Source organism: Mesoplodon bidens (genome assembly GCF_964165515.1).
Source record: "Mesoplodon bidens genome assembly, chromosome: X".
NCBI classification, from domain to species: domain Eukaryota; kingdom Metazoa; phylum Chordata; class Mammalia; order Artiodactyla; family Ziphiidae; genus Mesoplodon; species Mesoplodon bidens.
In genome coordinates this window covers 33584182-33603765 of record NC_138163.1, presented here as the reverse complement: position 1 = coordinate 33603765, position 19584 = coordinate 33584182, and the positions used below count along the sequence as shown (strand labels likewise).

Genomic DNA, 19584 nt, shown 5'->3' with positions numbered 1-19584 from the left:
CCAGCCGCTCCGCGGCATATGGGATCCTCCCAGACCGGGGCATGAACCCACATCCCCTGCATCGGCAGGCAGCCTCTCAACCACTGCGCCACCAGGGAGGCCCAAGTTACATTAATTTTTAACAATTCCAAGTAATTGTAACCTAAGTGAGAGCCAAGATTTTAGGCAGTGATGGGTATTGGTATTTTTCTTCTCACATTTATATTTTCATGACTCTTACAATTCAATTATATGTCAAGTTGCTTCAGGCCTCATAGAATTCATTCACTTAGCAAACACAATAGGCACTGGGGTAGAGAAGTAAAAACACCTGGCCTCCACGCTCAGGTAGCCCCCTGCCTAGTTGGACAAGAAAACAATAGCAATAAAAGACGAAAGAAAATAACAATAAAAGACAAGAAAATAACAATAAAAGGTGATAAGTACATGGTAAGTGAGGGTCCCAACATGTAGGTAGATCTGTCTTTTTTTTTTTTTAAGGTTCTACTCTATTTATAGTTATTATAAAATATTGGCTATATTCCCTGTATTGTACAATATATCCTTGTAGCTTATTTTATACAGAATAGTTTGTACCTCTTAATCCCCTACCCCTATATTGCTCCTCCCCGCTTCTCTCTCCCCACTGGTAATCAATAGTTTGTTCTCTATACCTGTGAGTTTGCTTCTTTTTTAAAATATTCACTAGTTTGTTGTATTTTTTAGATTCTACATATAAGTGATATCATACAGTATTTGCCTTTCTTTGTCTGACTTATTGCACTTAGCATAATACCCTCCAAGTCCATCCATGTTGTTGCAAATGGCAAAATTTCCTTCATTTTTATGCCTGAGTAAGTAGTCCATTGTATATATATATACCACATCTTCTTTATCTGTTCATCTGTTCATGGACACTTATGTTGCTTCCATAGCTTGGCAGTAAATAATACTGCTGTGAACATTGGGGTGCACGTATCTTTCAAATTAGTGTTTTTGTTTTTTTCGGATATATACCCAGAAGTGGAATTGCTGGATCATATGGTAGCTCTATTTTTAGTTTTTTGAGAAACCTCCATATTGTTTTCCACAGTGGCTGCACCAATTTACATTCCCACCAACAGTGTACAAGGGTTTCCTAGGTAGATCTATCTTTAAAGGAAGAATGAGTTAACCCAGTACTCTGGCCCATGGTCCATAGGAAGCTGGTTCATTATAAGTTTCATTATAAACCAGTAACTTGGAATTCTGGGTTGTACATGAGAGGTGGTGAGCTTGGTTAATAATTAGTGAACTGCCAAGAGACAAAGCTACTCTCTCTGCCGGCAACATCTGATTTCTGAGCATTTAACCCGGATGCTCTGGGAGTGCAAAAGTGGAGTATGGCCACAATGATGTATTGTGCTCCAGTTACCATTTCTAGAAGTAAAAGCATCACTTTAAAGGAATTCAGAAAGCTGACTTTCCAAATAAAATGCATATGTTTAGATACTTTTTAATTATTTGTAGCTTGGGTTTAAATTTTAATAGGTGTAACTAATTTTTACTCTAATTTGTTCATTATGGAATAATCCTAAATACAGGAATTGTTTGCATGTTCCTTTACCAGGGCCTTTTTTGAAAAAGCTTTTTTGAATTATTTATGGTTTTTCGTATTTTAATAAAGTATTTGAAAGCTTTATTTTTCTAATTTGTCTTAAAATATTCCTTTCAAAAATATTCAAAGATAGGTGCTATTAATATACTAAATAAAGCATCGATGAAGGTCATCTTACTTATCTTATTGGACTGATTCACTGAAAAAGGTAAGTGCTTTTGTGATTTTGCTATTGTCAAATTTTCCAGTTGATGTGCCTACCCACTGTCTTCTTTTGCTGGCCTTTTAGTCATCAAGTTTTTTGCACTTCTTCTTTCCTGGCATGAGCATCCTTGCTATTTCCCAGTACATAATAGCTTGCACCTTTACAGAAAGGTCATATCCTTGCCATATCTAAAATATTGCCATGTTAACATATACCTGTAAGATGCTGAGTAAAGGTAGAAAAATGCACATGTATTTCTAAGTGCACACCTTTCTTCAGGAAAAAAACGTATGTCAGCAAGCCCACAAGGAACATGACAGTTTATCAAATACTTGTTCATTTTCTCTGAAATTTGTTCTGAAGAGATAAGGTCAGTAGGGAGACAAGCTTAGGTAATTGTCCATTTGGCTGTTACAGGCAGGGAACCTTTGTGGTAGTACATAGGTAGAATAGGTCTACAGAGGATGCCTCTGATTAAGTCTTCTGGTATAAATCAAGGGCTGGATTTAAGATATTATTTGTGGTAGAATGGATAGAGAAGTTAAAATGTGAGAACCAGCTTTAAAATCTGTTAAGAATGTTTAGACATCAGCTTATGCTTTATTCGATTCACTTTATTGAGTTCAGAATCCAAAGTCTATTAATAATAAAACCCAGATTTGCCCTTGAGCATTTCAAGGTTACAGATGCCTAGTCTTCCTGTTAGTAGGCTATAAATTCAACTTTGTCGCCTATGTTTGCCCTTGCAGTAAATGGGACACCATAATTTTGCAGTTTGCAGCTCGGGGTGAAGTTAAACTGCCCAGTTTGGACACTTTCATAATTTGGGGTCATTGGCCCAACTTGTAGTAAAAGGTTGAATTTTCATCATTAGGTCATTTGCTTTTTAAATGAATATTTTTATGTGGAAAGAATATAACCTGATCGACTGGAGAGAGCCCATCAACATAGCAAATGAGACTTGAATTTGCTTTTCGGCTTTGTCACTGATTATGCCAGTGACCTTAGGTAAGTCAGTCTGTTGCTGGTATTGCATTTGCCAAACAGGAACAATTAAGTCTTGCTCACCTCACAGGATTATTGAGATACTAGAATTATATAAACTTACGGTAGTAATATTACTAAATGTTTAAATAGCATTGATATTTAAAGATCTCTAAAAGTGAGGGTGAATAGGGAAGTAACATGGAGAAATCCCTTATCTCCTTTATAATTCTCACAACGTAGGAGCTCTTGCTTCTTTCTTTTTGTACTGAGGGTGGGATGCATATTTTGAAAAAACAATCTCCTGGTGTTACCAATATCCCCCAACTCCACTCCCCACCCCCGTTGCTTTTTGCTGATCTGGTGTGTTGAAACAATCAGGATTGTCTTCTGCTCTGTCAATCTTTTCACTGTATCTCTGTATATATCAGTGAATAAAAAGGCAGCAGGGCATTTTAGAGTGGTGTAAATTCCAGGATTCCAAGCAAGTTTCAGTAACAGGCTGTTTGGACTATAGGTACCCCATTACTATCAAGATGAATTTTGGAAGATCTGTTGGCCAGCCTTCCCAGTGTCAATCGTAAATGTCTTTTTGTGAAAAATAAGTGCCAATGGCCATTGTAACTGCCCAGGACTTCGGGCCTCAGAAGAGTTGTTGTTTTTCAGTCTTTCCTGATTGCTTCCCCTGCCCCATTCATTCTTTGCCAATGTGTTGGGTTGCCTTGCTCTCTTAGCTCCCTCCCACCCCTGTTTTTCAATTCTTAATTTTCTTTCTATTGCCGAGAAAGGCATCAGCAGGACAGAGAAATTTTATGAGTCCTAGCCTAGAGGCATTTAAACTTGAAACAGCTACTCTTTTATAATTTTTATTTTTAGTAAATGGTCATTTTTGTCAGAGATCCTATATGTATGAAAAATAAAAGTGAAGAGGCGTCTGCTTAGGATTAGTGCCTTTTTGACTTCTGCACCTATATTTTCAAGGTGATGTGGTTTTATTGCTCCCTGTTAGGGAGCCACTTTTCAAATCTCAGGTGACCAGACTGACTTGAGAATGCAGTTTGGCGCATGAATAAAATGGGACACAGTGTTCATTTGCAATTTTATTTTTTAAAAATGAAATATTCAAAGTACTTTTTTCTTTCAAATATCGACACATAATGTTTAACTTTAAATACTTACAGCATGTTGTTGTGATGCTCTTGTAGAAAAATGCATGCTTCTGGCCTGAAAGCCAGAGCAAAATGCAAAAGACCATTTAACTGCAGCCAGAGAACATGAACCTGTACAGTATCCAGTCACTTTTCAGCACAGGATTGAGAGCAGGAATACAAAACTGGAACCTATTGTTTCCTAGCAACATGGCTCAGGCCATTATAACACAATTTCCTGTATGATTAGAACCTCTAACTGTTGTTATATAGAAACTGAAAATCTTGGCATACACTGTAAACATCTTTACTTCTCATGAGAAAGTAAGCAGCTAAAAAGAATATTTTTCTGACGTAAAGGCTATACTTCTCTTTTTCACCTTCTTTCTTAACTGATGCTTTTGCCAGAAGAATAGTAAAGATTTAGACATTGTCATGAACCATACAAGTAAAATATTTTCAAGGACACAATCTGATATACTAACATTTATTTAAGAGGTTAAAGTCCACCACTAAATCTAAGGAAAGATTTTTTAACTGCCAAACACGTTTCCTTTGACAAATAATGTAAGATGACAACTGCCAAGACAAAATCCACAGCAAGTTTAACTCTAACTATTTTCAGTTACTGTTTAGGAAGTAATTTCTTCTTACACACGGTAGTATATTTGGTCCTTAATAGCTTTCACGTGAAGGACACACTGAAACAGTCACTATTTTGTGGTTGAATTCTTTTTTGTTGTTGTTTGTTATTTTCTGGTTTTTTTCTTTGTTTTGTTTTTTTGGGTTTTTTTGTTTTTGTTTTTGTTTTTTTGCAGAATAAAGAACCTTACAGAAGGCTGTGGAAGAGCAGTCTGAGATCTGAAGTACTAGTCAGGTCAGCTATGTGTATGTGAGTTCCTCTAAGAACACAAGAACGTTGCATCCAATCTGTAGCCTTCTGTTTTTCCACAAGCTATAATACATTCCAGTCTCTCCAAAAGTTCCTTTCAATACTTGATTACTGTACTTTTGCTTCCATTACCACTGAACTCCATTACAGTTGCCCTTACAGGAATATATCTTTATAAATGCAAAAACTTTGCCCTGACTCTCTTAGGTGCTATTACAGTAGGGCCTGGTATGGTTAAAAATTTTTTTTTAAAAAGGAAAGAGAGGAAAAAAAGTAGAAACAACATGATAGGATGCTTGAAACTGTGTCAACAGTAATGAAAAAGAACAATCTTACAAAAATTAGAATTAATTGTCTACCTCTCTACATAGCATGTGAATTCCAAATTATACATCATTAAGTTTTCATACATTTGGCTATGTTGTATATATTATATTATATATATAGTCTATATATTATAGATCTTCTAGATAAATTGACAGTAAAGGACACGCTTATTTTATACATTATTTTGTTGGGTTAAAAATAAAACATAGGCCTATTTATATGGTGAGTGTTTTACTAAAAATTAGTATGAATTGGGCTTTATATCCCTTTCCTTCAGGAATCATGCTTCTAATCAGTAATGATTAGAATGACAACTAAAAATAAATATATTTAAATGTCTGTTCAACTGTGAACTTTTCAGCTCATTTGGCTCTCTAGACTGTAGTGCAAGAGTCAAAACAAAATAAAACAAAAAAAGCACAAATAAAATGGGCCTAACTAGGAAAAAGAAACAACCACGGAGTATTCCCTGCCCCCAGCCCAGAATATTCTTCATAGGAGAGCCCAACTGCTGTGCTCTCACTTGAACTTACTTGAATGGTGTGTGGCTGTGTAGTGTCAGCCACCTGTCTTCTGGGTATGAGAAATTCATATATTTCTCTTTAAAATGCTTTTACTTTCATCAAGAAATACAAATGAATTGTTCTTTCATTAATTTAAACTTCAGAACTACAAGTCAATAAAGGCATTCTTTGTAGCCACATGAATAGGAAGTGATGTACTCAGTATCTCCATGTTCTTATTAAGAAATGCCAAAATGTTTCTCTTAGATTTACTACTCATTAGTGCTAACCTTTTGGGTTTTTTTCTCTTTCCTCCTAAAAAACTTTGGAAGTGGTAAAGAGAACAGTAATAGTTCAAGGCAGTATTAAAACCACAGCTCTAAGCGATAAAAAGTGCGTTTTCTGAATATAATACAAATATAACTTTAAGAAACTGAAGGCACAAATTAAATAAATATGTATTTCAAACTAGAAATGCACAGTTCATGGTAATTACTATTAAGTAAAAGCTTCAAATCCTTGTTTCTAATGGATATTTAAAGCAGTTTGAAAATGATACATCATCAGTGAATTGCAAAAAAGTATAATCGCTTAAAGTATACGCAAAATAGACTCTAATATTGAAATCTTGGATTAGTGATAAAATACATCATCACATTTATGAATGCACTCTTTATATACAGTTCATAAGTTATTTTTCCATTGATTTAAAAGAACATCAGAGGTTCTAGGAACTTAAGGTCCATTTTTAGGCTGGTGTGGAGGTATTCAAATTTTCAACAAGTTTGCTAGTAATTTTAGATCCTGTCCTGAATAAATACTATACCATTAACACAGGCCTGATTCAGGGAAAAAAACCCCAATATGAGTTCATCATGAATTCTTTCTCTCTCTTGGAATACATGTGTAATCCCAACCTGAAGGTTTTGAAAATGAAATGTTGGGATACACCCTCCCCTACTGTCAGCGGGCCCTTGCCTTTCTCTCATTCTACTTTGTGTAGTTAGGAGCCAGACTCTTTAAAAACCTTAATGTGAGCCTGGATTCTGACTTTGCATATTTTCAAAAAAGACTGTCATCACAAAGCAAGGCAATGACCCCACACTGCATTTAGGTAGTGGCTGGGAAGAATCCAAACTGCGACATTCCATCATAAATTCTCCTTCAGACACAGTGAGTGTCCAGACCTGGTGATGAAAGTGCTGAAGCTGGCTCAGGAGAATTTTCCACAGGCCACATTGTGCTGTCCTGTATTTTCATTTGTGGTAACTTACAATTGCACAGCAGTTTACAAACTGTTTCTTTGTCACTGGGCACAAAACTCCCAGCTCACCAAGGGGCTTCTTTTACGGCAGGATTCATACAGATTGAGAAACTGCAGCTGATAGTAACACTAATCCTGATCTTTTTCTGCATTTTAAATGATCGGAGAACAAAATAACCCTTCCTGGAAAATAGCTATTTTCCTAGGCAGGAGAGATGATTAAATCAAAAATAAATGGGCAAAGACAGAGAACTAAAATAACTAACCATATAAATTATCTTAGTAAAAAATAGTCTGCCTCTCTATAATTAGTTGAAATGTTTTAGGTTGGAAAGGACTCAATTAAATTTCCTGACTATGGCTGGGAGATGTTCAATACAGAATTGCACATTTGAAAGATAAATCTAAGTGGGGTGAAACAATGTGGCAGCAACTTCCCGTGATGTTTAGTTTGGTCTTCCCTTTGGTACTTTCCTTTCACCTTAGTACTATGTCTATTTTTTTTTTTAAAGGTTTTGGCTCTTATGAATTTCTGCAGTAGTAGTGAGTGTAATGTGTCGGCATCCCAGGCATGTATGCCTGTGAAAGCCTATTTTTTTTTGTACCAGAATCACACTTTGTAGTAAATTACCTTTCATGTGCACAAAACCATTGGATTAGTGTATAAATACTGAATCACGAATGTGAAACTATGACCAAAACACACCCTATATATAAATGAGGAATCCCTACCCAGGTTAATAAAAGCTATGTTTTCATGACACCAATACAGCTGGACAACTGAGTACAAAATGTAGTCAAAACAAGTTGGGTGGGAGGAGTTACATTGGCCAGCTGCCTTGGTATCATGTACACACGAGCAAATAGTGGCAATTGGGTTTGGTGACCACACCCACAGGGAAGCGTGGTAGACAGAACCCAGCCACCACACGCCAAAACACAGCACAACAACATGGCATCTATTTCAACAAGCAAGGAGGAATCATCAGGGACGAAGGGCAAATGGGTCCTGACTCTAGGAGATGGTGGCCGAGGACATTTTAACACTTCTTTCAAAGTTTCCTAGAACAGATCTGGAACACGTGAAAGAGCTGGCAGTCTTTCGAAATGCAAGGTTCAGATATGATTGCACCACCTTTCAAATAGCCCGCAAGTTCTGCCAAAAGCTGAGTATGAAACCACGTGTCACAATTGACGTAGAGAACCTTGGGTTCTTTCTTTATATTTGAACATCTGCATGGCTCCACAAACTGAAAGCGGTGCTTGCTGAAAAATTTTTTTTTAGCTGTTTGAGTTCTACTTGTGTTATTTTGAATACTGCCACACAAGAACTAAAAATTTCTGTCATTTCTTAAAGAGTTTAAACAAACAATATTAAAATACCATCTTCCGTCACATTGAAAGGCAGTTGGATATGTTTTTCCTCCATATTTACATATACAGAGTTCTGATCTAGAAAACCAATACAATAAACCATTTTATGTTTTAAAAACAGGCAGTCTTTGGTGACGCAAAGGCAGAGATTTTTTTTGTTACCTCCTGCCTATTTCGCTCTGTCTCATAAAGTGAATATTGTTGGCACTGTCAGAAAGTTCTAAATACTGCTCAACAGACAAAACAAAATACCCATCATAACTTTGTACTCTCCCAGTGCTCAGCAGCTGCTGCTTTTCCCCCTCTGTCCATGCCCGGATACCCTCTTCCCCTTCTTGCAGCCTTCTTTGTTCCTTAGTCCAGGCCTGGGCCACGGCACGCTGTCTGGCGATCTCCAACACGTGATTCTTTTCCTCTTCGACAGTTGTCCCATACCGGATGTTAAAGCACAGAGCCCCGTGCTGGAGCTGGATATCTGCAAACCGTCTAGTCCTCCCATTCAACACCGAAGTCATCTGGGACACAGTGACATTGACACCATTCTCCAGAATGCGCCTCCCCCCAGTGTTACCGATGAGCACCAGGTCTTCCTCCAGAGACCCAAGCTTAATGAAGTAGTGCGTGTCCCTCCCCTCTATGGTAAAATGTAGGTTTTCCAGGTAATGAGCATTATTGAGAATGGCAGCCAGCCGCCTGCTATCTTCATTGGCTACTCCTATAATATCGGCTGTTACTATGCCATCCTTGATGGCGAATTTTATACCTTTGCCAAAAACAGAAGGAACAGCAGCAAACCTTGGTTGCTTCCCTCCTTCAAGGCACCGTCCATCATTATATCGGGGAGTCATAGGAAGTTGGTCCAAGGAAATGAAATTCCTGAGCTGTTTCTGGAGCTCACACTGGATACCCAGGATGGTCTAGGAAAGAAGAAAGGCACAGAGCAAAGGCAGCAGACGATTAGACACCTAGCATACGCTTGGTGATTGTAGAAAGCAAAGGCTTGCCAGGTTGCTTCCTTCTCTCTTTAATTTGCTGGTTTGTGATTTAAAAACAAACCAAATTTGGAATCTCTTCACCAGAGCTTTGGAAAAGACTAAAAGGTGACTTGATCACCTGGCATATATTTCTTGATATCTTGGTGTTAAGAGTTAAGCATAAGCAAATATGTTAACTTGATACCATAGAATCACAGAGCGAAAAGGCACTTAAGTGGGTCTAGCTCCCCCCAAAGACATTTTATTTTTACCCATTCAACGGACACTGACTAGCTGTTTCTTATTGGATGTAGAGTAATACATTAGCCACAGTGAGGTATAAAGAGACGGTATAAGGCAGCATACTTGCTTTCAAGTAGCTTATGACCTTATAAATCACAAGGGCAAATCAGCAAGTCCATGGATCTTTTTATGTGGATTAAAAAAAAAAACTTTTTACTATGGCAGATTTCAAACATACTAAGAAACAAAGAGAAGAGAATAATGAACCTCCAAGTATCCATTACAAAGCATCAGAAATTTTCAAAATTTTGTTAAACTTTTTTCAGGACGTTTAATTACAAAAAGCATTTACATGTTATATGTATTTACAAAAAGGGATACACCTATAGTACTTATTTAGAATTTCGTTTCCTTTATAATTTTTATACTTGAATTTCAAGCCCTCTCACCCAAGTTTCAGTTTTGTTAAAGCCATTTTTTTTTTTTTTTTTGGCAAACACAGATATTCCTCTTTCTTTCAACTGAAAGATAAAGTACTTTCTTGTTTTCATTTGTACCACATTAAGTGATGGAATTATCTGCTGAACCTTGAATGTTTTGGTATTCCTATTTTTCCAGACTTTCTCTCTGTAATATTTATTATTTTGCTTCATTACTCTTTTTTTTTTTCTTGTTTTTTTTTAACATCTTTATTGGAGTATAATTGCTTTACAATGGTGTGTTAGTTTCTGCTTTATGACAAAGTGAATCAGTTATACATATACAGATGTTCCCATAACTCTTCCCTCTTGCGTGTCCCTCCCTCCCACCTTCCCTATCCCACCCCTCTGGGTGGTCACAAACCACCTAGCTGATCTCCCTGTGCTATGCGGCTGCTTCCCACTAGCTAGCTATTTTACGTTTGGTAGTGTATATATGTCCATGCCACTCTCTCACTTTGTCACAGCTTACCCTTCCCCCTGCCCATATCCTCCAGTCCATTCTCTAGTAGGTCTGTGTCTTTATTCCCATCTTGCCCCTAGTTTCTTCATGACCTTTTTTTTTTTTCTTAGATTCCATATATATGTGTCAGCATACGGTATTTGTTTTTCTCTTTCTGACTTACTTCACTCTGTATGACAGACTCTAGGTCCATCCACCTCACTACAAATAACTCAATTTCGTTTCATTTTATGGCTGAGTAATATTCCATTGTATGTATGTGCCACATCTTCTTTATCCATTCATCTGCTGATGGACACCTAGGTTGCTTCCATGTCCTGGCTATTGTAAATAGAGCTGCAATGAACATTGTGGTACATGACTCTTTTTGAATTATGGTTTGCTCAGGGTATATGCCCAGTAGTGGGATTGCTGGGTCGTATGGTAATTCTATTTGTAGTATTTTAAGGAACCTCCATACTGTTTTCCATAGTGGCTGTACCAATTCACATTCCCAGCAGCAGTGCAAGAGTGTTCCCTTTTCTCCACACACTCTCCAGCATTTATTGTTTCTAGATTTTTTGATCATGGCCATTCTGACGGCTGTGAGATGATATCTCATTGTAGTTTTGATTTGCATTTCTCTAATGATTAATGATGTTGAGCATTCTTTCATGTGTTTGTTGGAAATCTGTATAGCTTCTTTGGAGAAATGTCTATTTAGGTCTTCTGCCCATTTTTGGATTGGGTTGTTTGTTTTTTTGTTATTGAGCTGCATGAGCTGCTTGTAATTTTGGAGATTAATCCTTTGTCAGTTGCTTCATTTGCAAATATTTTCTCCCATTCTGAGGGTTGTCTTTTGGTCTTGTTTATGGTTTCCTTTGCTGTGCAAAAGCTTTGAAGTTTCATTAGGTCCCATTTGTTTATTTTTATTTCCATTTCTCTAGGAGGTGGGTCAAAAAGGGTCTTGTTGTGATTTATGTCATAGAGTGTTCTGCCTATGTTTTCCTCTAAGAGTTTGATAGTATCTGGCCTTACACTTAGGGCTTTAATCCATTTTGAGTTTATTTTTGTGTATGGTGTTAGGGAGTGTTCTAATTTCATTCTTTTCCATGTAGCTGTCCAGTTTTCCCAGCACCGCTTACTGAAGAGGCTGTCTTTTCTCCACTGTATATTCTTGCCTCCTTTATCAAAGATAAGGTGACCATATGTGCGTGGGTTTATCTCTGGGCTTTCTATCCTGTTCCATTGATCTATATTTCCGTTTTTGTTCCAGTGTCTTGGATTACTGTAGCTTTCTAATATAGTCTGAAGTCAGGGAGCCTGATTCCTCCAGCTCCATTTTTCTTTCTCAAGATTGCTTTGGCTATTCGGGGTCTTTTGTGTTTCCATACAAATTGTGAAATTTTTTGTTCTAGTTCTGTGAAAAATGCCAGTGGTAGTTCGATAGGGATTGCATTGAATCTGTAAATTGCTTTGGGTAGTAGAGTCATTTTCACAATACTGACTCTTCCAATCCAAGAACATGGTGTATCTCTCCATCTATTTGTATCATGTTTAATTTCTTTCATCAGAGTCTTATAATTTTCTGCATACAGGTCTTCTGTCTCCTTAGGTAGGTTTATTCCTAGATATTTTATTCTTTTTGTGGCATTGGTAAATGGGAGTGTTTTCTTAATTTCACTTTCAGATTTTTCATCATTAGTGTATAGGAATGCAAGAGATTTCTGTGAATTAATTTTGTATCCGGCTACTTTACCAAATTCACTGATAAGCTCTAGGAGTTTTCTGGGAGCATCTTTAGAATACTCTATGTATAGTATCATGTCATCTGCAAACAGTGACATCTTTATTTCTTCTTTTCCAATTTGGATTCCTTTTATTTCTTTTTCTTCTCTGATTGCTGTGGCTAAAACTTCCAAAACTATGTTGAATAAGAGTGGTGAGAGTGGGCAACCTTGTCTTGTTCCTGATCTTAGTGGAAATGCTTTCAGTTTTTCACCATTGAGGACGATGTTGGCTGTGGGTTTGTCATATATGGCCTTTATTATGTTGAGGAAAGTTCCCTGTATGCCTACTTTCTTCAGGGTTTTTATCATAAATGGGTGTTGAAGTTTGTTGAAAGCTTCCTCTGCATCTCTTGAGATGATCATATGTTTTTTCTCCTTCAATTTGTTAATATGGTGTATCACGTTGATTGATTTGCATATATTGAAGAATCCTTGCATTCCTGGAATAAACCCCACTTGATCATGGTGTATGATCCTTTTAATGTGCTGTTGGATTCTGTTTGCTAGTATTTTGTTGAGGATTTTTGCATCTATGTTCATCAGTGATATTGGCCTGTAGTTTTCTTTCTTTGCGACATCTTTGTCTGGTGTTGGTATCAGGGTGATGGTGCCTTTGTAGAATGAGTTTGGGAGTGTTCCTCCCTCTGCTATATTTTGGAAGAGTTTGAGAAGGATAGGTGTTAGCTCTTCTCTAAATGTTTAATAGACTTCGCCTGTGAAGCCATCTGGTCCTGGGCTTTTGTTTGTTGGAAGATTTTTAATCACAGTTTCAATTTCAGTGCTTGTGATTGATCTGTTCATATTTTCTCTTTCTTCCTGGTTCAGTCTCGGCAAGGTTGTGCACTTCTAAGAATTTGTCCATTTCTTCCAGGTTGTCCATTTTATTGGCATAAAGTTGCTTGTAGTAATCTCTCATGATCCTTTGTATTTCTGCAGTGTCAGTTGTTACTTCTCCTTTTTTATTTCTAATTCTATTGATTTGAGTCTTCTCCCTTTTTTTCTTGATGAGTCTGGCTAATGGTTTATCAATTTAGTTTATCTTCTCAAAGAACCAGCTTTTAGTTTTTATTGATCTTTGCTATCATTTCCTTCATTTCTTCTTCATTTATTTCTGATCTGATCTTTATGATTTCTTTCCTTCTGCTAACTTTGGGGTTTTTTTGTTCTTCTTTCTCTAATTGCTTTAGGTGCAAGGTTAGGTTGTCTATTTGAGATGTTTCCTGTTTCTTAAGGTAGGACTGTATAAACTTCCCTCTTAGAACTGCTTTTGCTGCATCCCATAGGTTTTGGGTCGTCGTGTCTCCATTGTCATTTGTTTCTCGGTATTTTTTGACTTCCTCTTTGATTTCTTCAGTGGTCACTTCATTATTAAGTAGTGTATTGTTTAGCCTCCATGTGTTATTTTTGTTTTGTTTTTTTTTGCGGTATGCGGGCCTCTCACCGTTGTGGCCTCTCCCGTTGCGGAGCACAGGCTCCGGACGCGCAGGCTCAGCGGCCATGGCTCACGGGCCCAGCCGCTCCGCGGCATGTGGGATCTTCCCAGACCGGGGCACGAACCCGTGTCCCCTGCATCGGCAGGCAGACTCTCAACCGCTGCGCCACCAGGGAAGCCCATGTGTTTGTATTTTTGTACGTTTTCTTTTTTTTTTTTATTAGTTTCTGCTTTATAACAAAGTAAATCAGTCATACATATACATCTGTTCCCGCATCCCTACCCTCTTGTGTCTCCCTCCCTCCCACCCTCTGTACGTTTTCTTTATCAGAATAATTTTTTTTTTTGGCTGCATCATGAAGCATGCAAGATCCTAGTTCCCCAAACAGGGATTGAACCTGTTCCCCGTACAATGGAGGCTCAGAGTCTTAACCACCGGACCCCCAGGGAAGTCCCATTTATCAGTATAATTTTTTATTTATTTATTTTTTTGTGGTACGCAGGCCTCTCACTATTGTGGCCTCTCCTGCTGCGGAGCACAGGCTCCGGACGCGCAGGCTCAGCGGCCATGGCTCAAGGGCCCAGCCGCTCCGCGGCATGTGGGATCCCCCCGGACCGGGGCACGAACCCGCATCCCCTGCATCGGCAGGTGGACTCCCAACCACTGCGCCACCAGGGAAGCCCTATTAGAATAATTTAATTTGTTATTCCCATGCTCTTAATGCACTATGCCCTGAATTATTTTGCAGTTGGAGATCTGATGTTTTAGGTCTCTTAGTGAACAATTTTCCCTATATAGAATCCATAATTGCCCCCCCCCCTTTTTAAGATTTTTTTTGATGTGGACCATTTTTAAAGTCTTTACTGAATTTGTTACAATACTGCTTCTGTTTTATGTTTCGGTTTTTTGACCATGAAGCATGTGGGATCTTAGCTCCCCCACCACAGGTCGAACCTACACCCCCTGCATTGGAAGGCAAAGTCTTAACCATTGGACCACCACGGAAGTCCCCCTCCATAATTGCCCTTGGTAGCCCATTTTAGAATTGTTAAAGTTCAGTTCCACTTTCTTCTTCTGCAGCAGTCATCAAGTCACACGTTAGTCTTTTCTTTTCCCAAAGCTCCAATTCCCTGATCCTTTCCTCATGGAAGCTTTTTTCTACCTCCTCATTAATCATGGACATTTAAGTGAATATTCAAGAAGACTCAAACATAAGTAAGCAAATATATGTTTCATGGTGTTGGATGCTCTTCTGTTTTTTTTCAGCTAAATAGAGATGGTAAAACATATACTAACCTTTCCAGGATCCCACTCTTGAGTTTTTGTCTGAAGCTGTAGAAGCTCGTAAGTTAATTCCAAATTTTCTAATTCTGGTTTGGGAAATCCAGGTAGTACATTGTGTAGTTGGAAACCAAATAGCTCCAACCAACTTCCAATGTCTGTGAGACACAAATTTAAAAGAAAAAAAGATTTTAAAGCCCATACTTTACAACTTTTGTGGAAAGCTTGAAAGATGCCTCTCCTGCCTTCAATATGTATAGCCAATGGTAAGTTAGGGATAAACTCCCCCTTATGTCACCCACTCCAAACATATGATCCTTTCCCCAGGGAAACCTTTTGATTCATGGATAATCACAGAGATCAGCTCAGTTTACTGTGTGGAAATTCTCAATGTGGTAGTGGTAATAAGGCCACACAGACTGTGATGTTAGATTGACTTGATGCAACAGAATCCCGATTTTTCTTCTATGAAATTATTTGTAGAAACTTTTTTAAGAGTGAAAACTACAAAAAGAAAGCTTAAAAGGAAAGAGAAAATGTACTGGGATGCAAAAGCATCATGTTTTATGCCAACATACACAGTTCTGCTCACTCTAGAAGACTAAGGAAGAGAGTGATTGCACAATAACTTGTGGGCTAGCTGGCAGGAAGAGGAAGCATATTTACAAAGGCATTGAGATTATGTGATAAACGAGTTTTCTCTTTACCTTAGCATAAAGTATTACACCGTTTAAATACCTGTGGTATACTTTGCAACATCTTGAATTTTGCCAACTGGATAGTTATTTTCAAAAGAGTAGAGGTTGAATGGTTTAGGAAGGAGGTTCAACTGTTTCCATATGTGATGATTAGGCGTCGTCCATCTACCAGCAACAACATCATAGTCTCTTTGCCCCAGGTGCACTAATTTAGTAAGGAAATCATAGAGTCCTCCATGAAAACCAATGATGACCTGAAAGTCAGGGTAAGTGTCATGATAGATATCTCCATAAGGCGTGTACAGTATCTCTTTTATCACCTGACCTCGACTGCTGAACACAGCTAGCGGGGTTCCTGTATTATCACACGCTACGTAATATTCTTCACCACTGCTTAGCTCCATGGCAATAAGGTGACCTTGGAGATCATAATACAGGGATGTAATCTCTGAGCTCGTGTGGTTGTACAAATGAGTAACTCTTATGGGGTTGGCAAGGTCTGCATAAAAGAACTGGAGGTGCTGTCCTAGGCTGGACTTACTGGCGACACGTCGCCCAAGCCCGTCGTAGTAATACTGCACAGTCCAGCCAGAAGCCTTATTGTAGGCTTTCTGCAGCAGACCATTAGAATTATATTCAAATATGTCATTTCCCCTCTGCCTCAGAAAGCCATCTTCATCCATTTTATACTGAATTTCTCCTAGTCTGGTGATGCGATCTCGGAGGTCATATCGGAGAGGAGTAAGACGAGCACTATTCCCGTGGCTTAAGAGGTTGATGTTGCCATTCAGATCATAACTATAACGCCACTGGGTTTTATCGTTTACAGAAACAGTTTGAAGTTGCCCATCAGCATCGTATTCATAGAAATATCTTGTTATATTGGCATCTACTCCTACTCTGATATCACATATTACCATTCGGCCCATATTATCATATTGAATAGTCATCCAGTAGGCAATTGCCTTTAGGATTTCATACTGGACTTCAATGACTTGTCCATTGGCGTTGAAGATCTTGGTGTGCTTCATCACTGTAGTAGTTATGACCTGATTTAAATCGTAATTAATTACACTGAATTTTCCAAACTGCTCTGTTCTACCAGAGACATCGACATATCGGTACAGATCTATGGGCAAAGGGGTTTCATTTATCACAGCTTGCATGCTGGTGACGCGGAAGTTGTTGTAGCTGTAGTCAAACCGAGCATTCACAAGGCCTTCTTCACTGAATCTGAAAATCTGGCGCCCAATAAGAGGTCCTGAAGGGATCAAAATAAAAATAATGAGAACAAAGCTAGGCGCTCAATACTGAACAATCAGAAAGTTCTAGTGTTCTTTTCTTTAGTATGGATGCTTTTACATTCAAAATAAAATATTAGAGATTGACCTCTGATATCTAATACCTGGGCATCTCATAGATATATATATTCTCATAGTTGTGGTCACCAAATATGAAAAAAATTTAAATACTGTATATTATAGTTATAGAATAATTTAACTATAGGAACTTTAAAAGTAATAACCCATCCAGTAGTTGAGGTGATGAAACTGATATTATAAACATGCTTTTTTAAAAACAATTACTGACAAAAATACTTTCAGTTTATATAACCTGTGCTACAAAGTCAGAGAGTCAGGTTTTGACCAACTCCAGCATTCAAGTAACTGGATTTGGGCATTTTATAAACCAAAAGGATGAAATATAATCAAAAGTTGTGACTTTTAAAGACATGTTGCCATCAACTGAGGCTTATAGAGGTTATATAGGGCTTGAGTTAGTTTCAGTGAGACTCATATCTCGCAGCTGCATCTTTGGGAAGATTTGGTGGTGAGTAGGGACTGGTACACAGTTAGACTAGGTACCTAGAATTCAACTTTCTTGAGAGCTGAGACATAGAGAAATGTACTGTATGTTTTTAAGGAATCAGCTTTCATGTCACTTATGTTTTTCATTTTCAATGGAAGATAATTTGATAATGCAAGTGAAATTTGGTTGAATTGAAGAATGTCTATAGGTTAATGCTTATATCTCAGACTGTGGCCAGCAAAAATTTCATAAGACTGATGTGGTTGTATACATCACCACCCTTTCACAACAAACCTGTTTGCCTGTATCTGATTGTGCAAATGAAGCCATCATGCATCAGGTGTATTGTCTTAATCACTCCAGAAGACTCTTCATATGTTAATGTGACCTGGGTGGTATCATACAGAATCTCGGACAGCCTTGCTTGCTTGGTGTACTTGTATAAAACTCTGCGCCCTGTCCCCAGCTGCAGGGTCTGTAGCAGTCGGCCATCTCGACTATAGTCTTGGATAAAAGAAGTGCTACTGTCTGGTGGGGAGTAGATGTTCCGGTAGTAGCCCACTGAAAGCATGGTTTGTAAACTGTGGCGCACCATACTAGGCATGGTGACTGACAGCAGACAATCCGATTGGTCATACTCAAAGATATAACGCCGCTGGCTATGTAAGAGAAGCATCACAGACTGAAACGAGACAAAGGCACGACAGCATAATAGTACCATTGGAGTTCAGGAGATTAAAGAAAATACACATTCATCCATTCAACACAAATTTATGGAGCACTTACTATGTGCCAGGCACTGTGGTGGACCCTAGTGGATACAGTAGTGGGCAATAATGGGTCTATCCTAAACTTACAGTTTAATGGAAGAGAAAGACAAATAACCAGACAATTATAATATAGTGTGAAATGTGTTATGACAGAGGAAGTACAGGGCGCTTATGGGAAGCGGAGGAAGAGCAGCTAACTCAGACTTAAGAGGTCAAGAAAGGCGTCCTGGAGACTGGGACATCTGAGTTGAGACCTAAAGGGTGACTAGGGGTTGGCCAGATGAAGGCAGGGAGGTGGGTGGAACAGGATGGGGAGAGTATTCCTGACACAGGGCATAGCATTGTGAGGGTCAGGATAAGAAAGAGAACATGGCTTTTTCAGGGAATGACAGGAATTCTGTGTGGCCAGAGTATGGGTGTGTTGGAAGGAGTGGGTGAATGGCAAGAGATGAGGCCAGGCAGGTAGGCTGGATCTAGATCACACTGGGCTTTCTAAGCCATGCTAAGGAGTTTGGACTTTAACCTGCTGGCAACAAGGAAAACACTGAAAGCAAATCGAAGGACAGGGCAATCCAGTAGGTATTCCAGAAAGGTTACTATTGCTTCAGTGTGGAGGTGGATTGGAGGGAGGTAAATGAGGGGCAAGGCATGCCTCATATTAAGTATTAGTCACCAAAAAATACTTATTGACTTTATAGAGTAGATGCCTTTCTGAAAAGTTGTATATAAAACATTACTGTTACAGTAGTCCCCTCCTTATCTGCAGTTTTGCTTTCTGAGTTACCCACAGTCAACTGCTGTCTGAAAATATTAAATGGAAAGTTCCAGAAATAAACAATTCATAAGTTTTAAATTGCACGCTGTTCTGAGTAGTGTGATGAAATCTCACGCTGTCCTTCCCAGGATGTGGATCGTCCCTTTGTTCAGTGTATCCACGCTGTATATGCTACCCGCCCGATAGTACAGGAAATATCAGTATATATAGGGTTCCATACTATCCACAGGCATCCACTGAGGGCCTTGGAACATATCCCCTCCAGGTAAGGGGGGACTACTGTATTGCCCTGCAATTCATGTTTTAAACTATATTAGGGAAACGTGCCATTAAAAGTGAAGAATTCTCTGGTTATGCAAGCCCTCTCCCCCAAACTGACCTGTATTTGAGAAACAGTTACTTGTTGAGGTATAACGCCTTGCACGTTATGGGTGTTTCATTGATATTGGTTTATCTTATTTTAATTTTAAATATAGACATAAAAAGAACACTATTGTAAGGAGAACTCAAACCCTATTTCTAATTGAAAAGCATTTAAATCTCATCTTTCAATAAAAATAAAAATTGTTGACCCCTGGAAATTCTGATATATCTCCCTAAGGGAGCTTTTACCCCTT

The 19584-nt window shown here is 38.4% G+C and overlaps 1 protein-coding gene across 3 annotated transcripts in view; it reads right to left on the bottom strand.

Moving 5' to 3' along the window:
* Positions 1–8431: 8431 nt before the first annotated feature.
* Positions 8432–19584, bottom strand: part of TENM1 (teneurin transmembrane protein 1) — a gene marked incomplete at both ends in the record, with an annotated part of 588520 nt that continues 577367 nt past the window's right edge. For all 3 annotated transcript variants that reach the window (XM_081221281.1, XM_081221282.1, XM_081221283.1), the window contains 4 exons: positions 8432–9190; positions 14931–15073; positions 15654–16874; positions 17717–18104. In XM_081221281.1, coding sequence (XP_081077407.1) covers positions 8432–9190; positions 14931–15073; positions 15654–16874; positions 17717–18104 — 2511 coding nt within the window. The remainder of the gene's footprint in view (positions 9191–14930; positions 15074–15653; positions 16875–17716; positions 18105–19584) is intronic.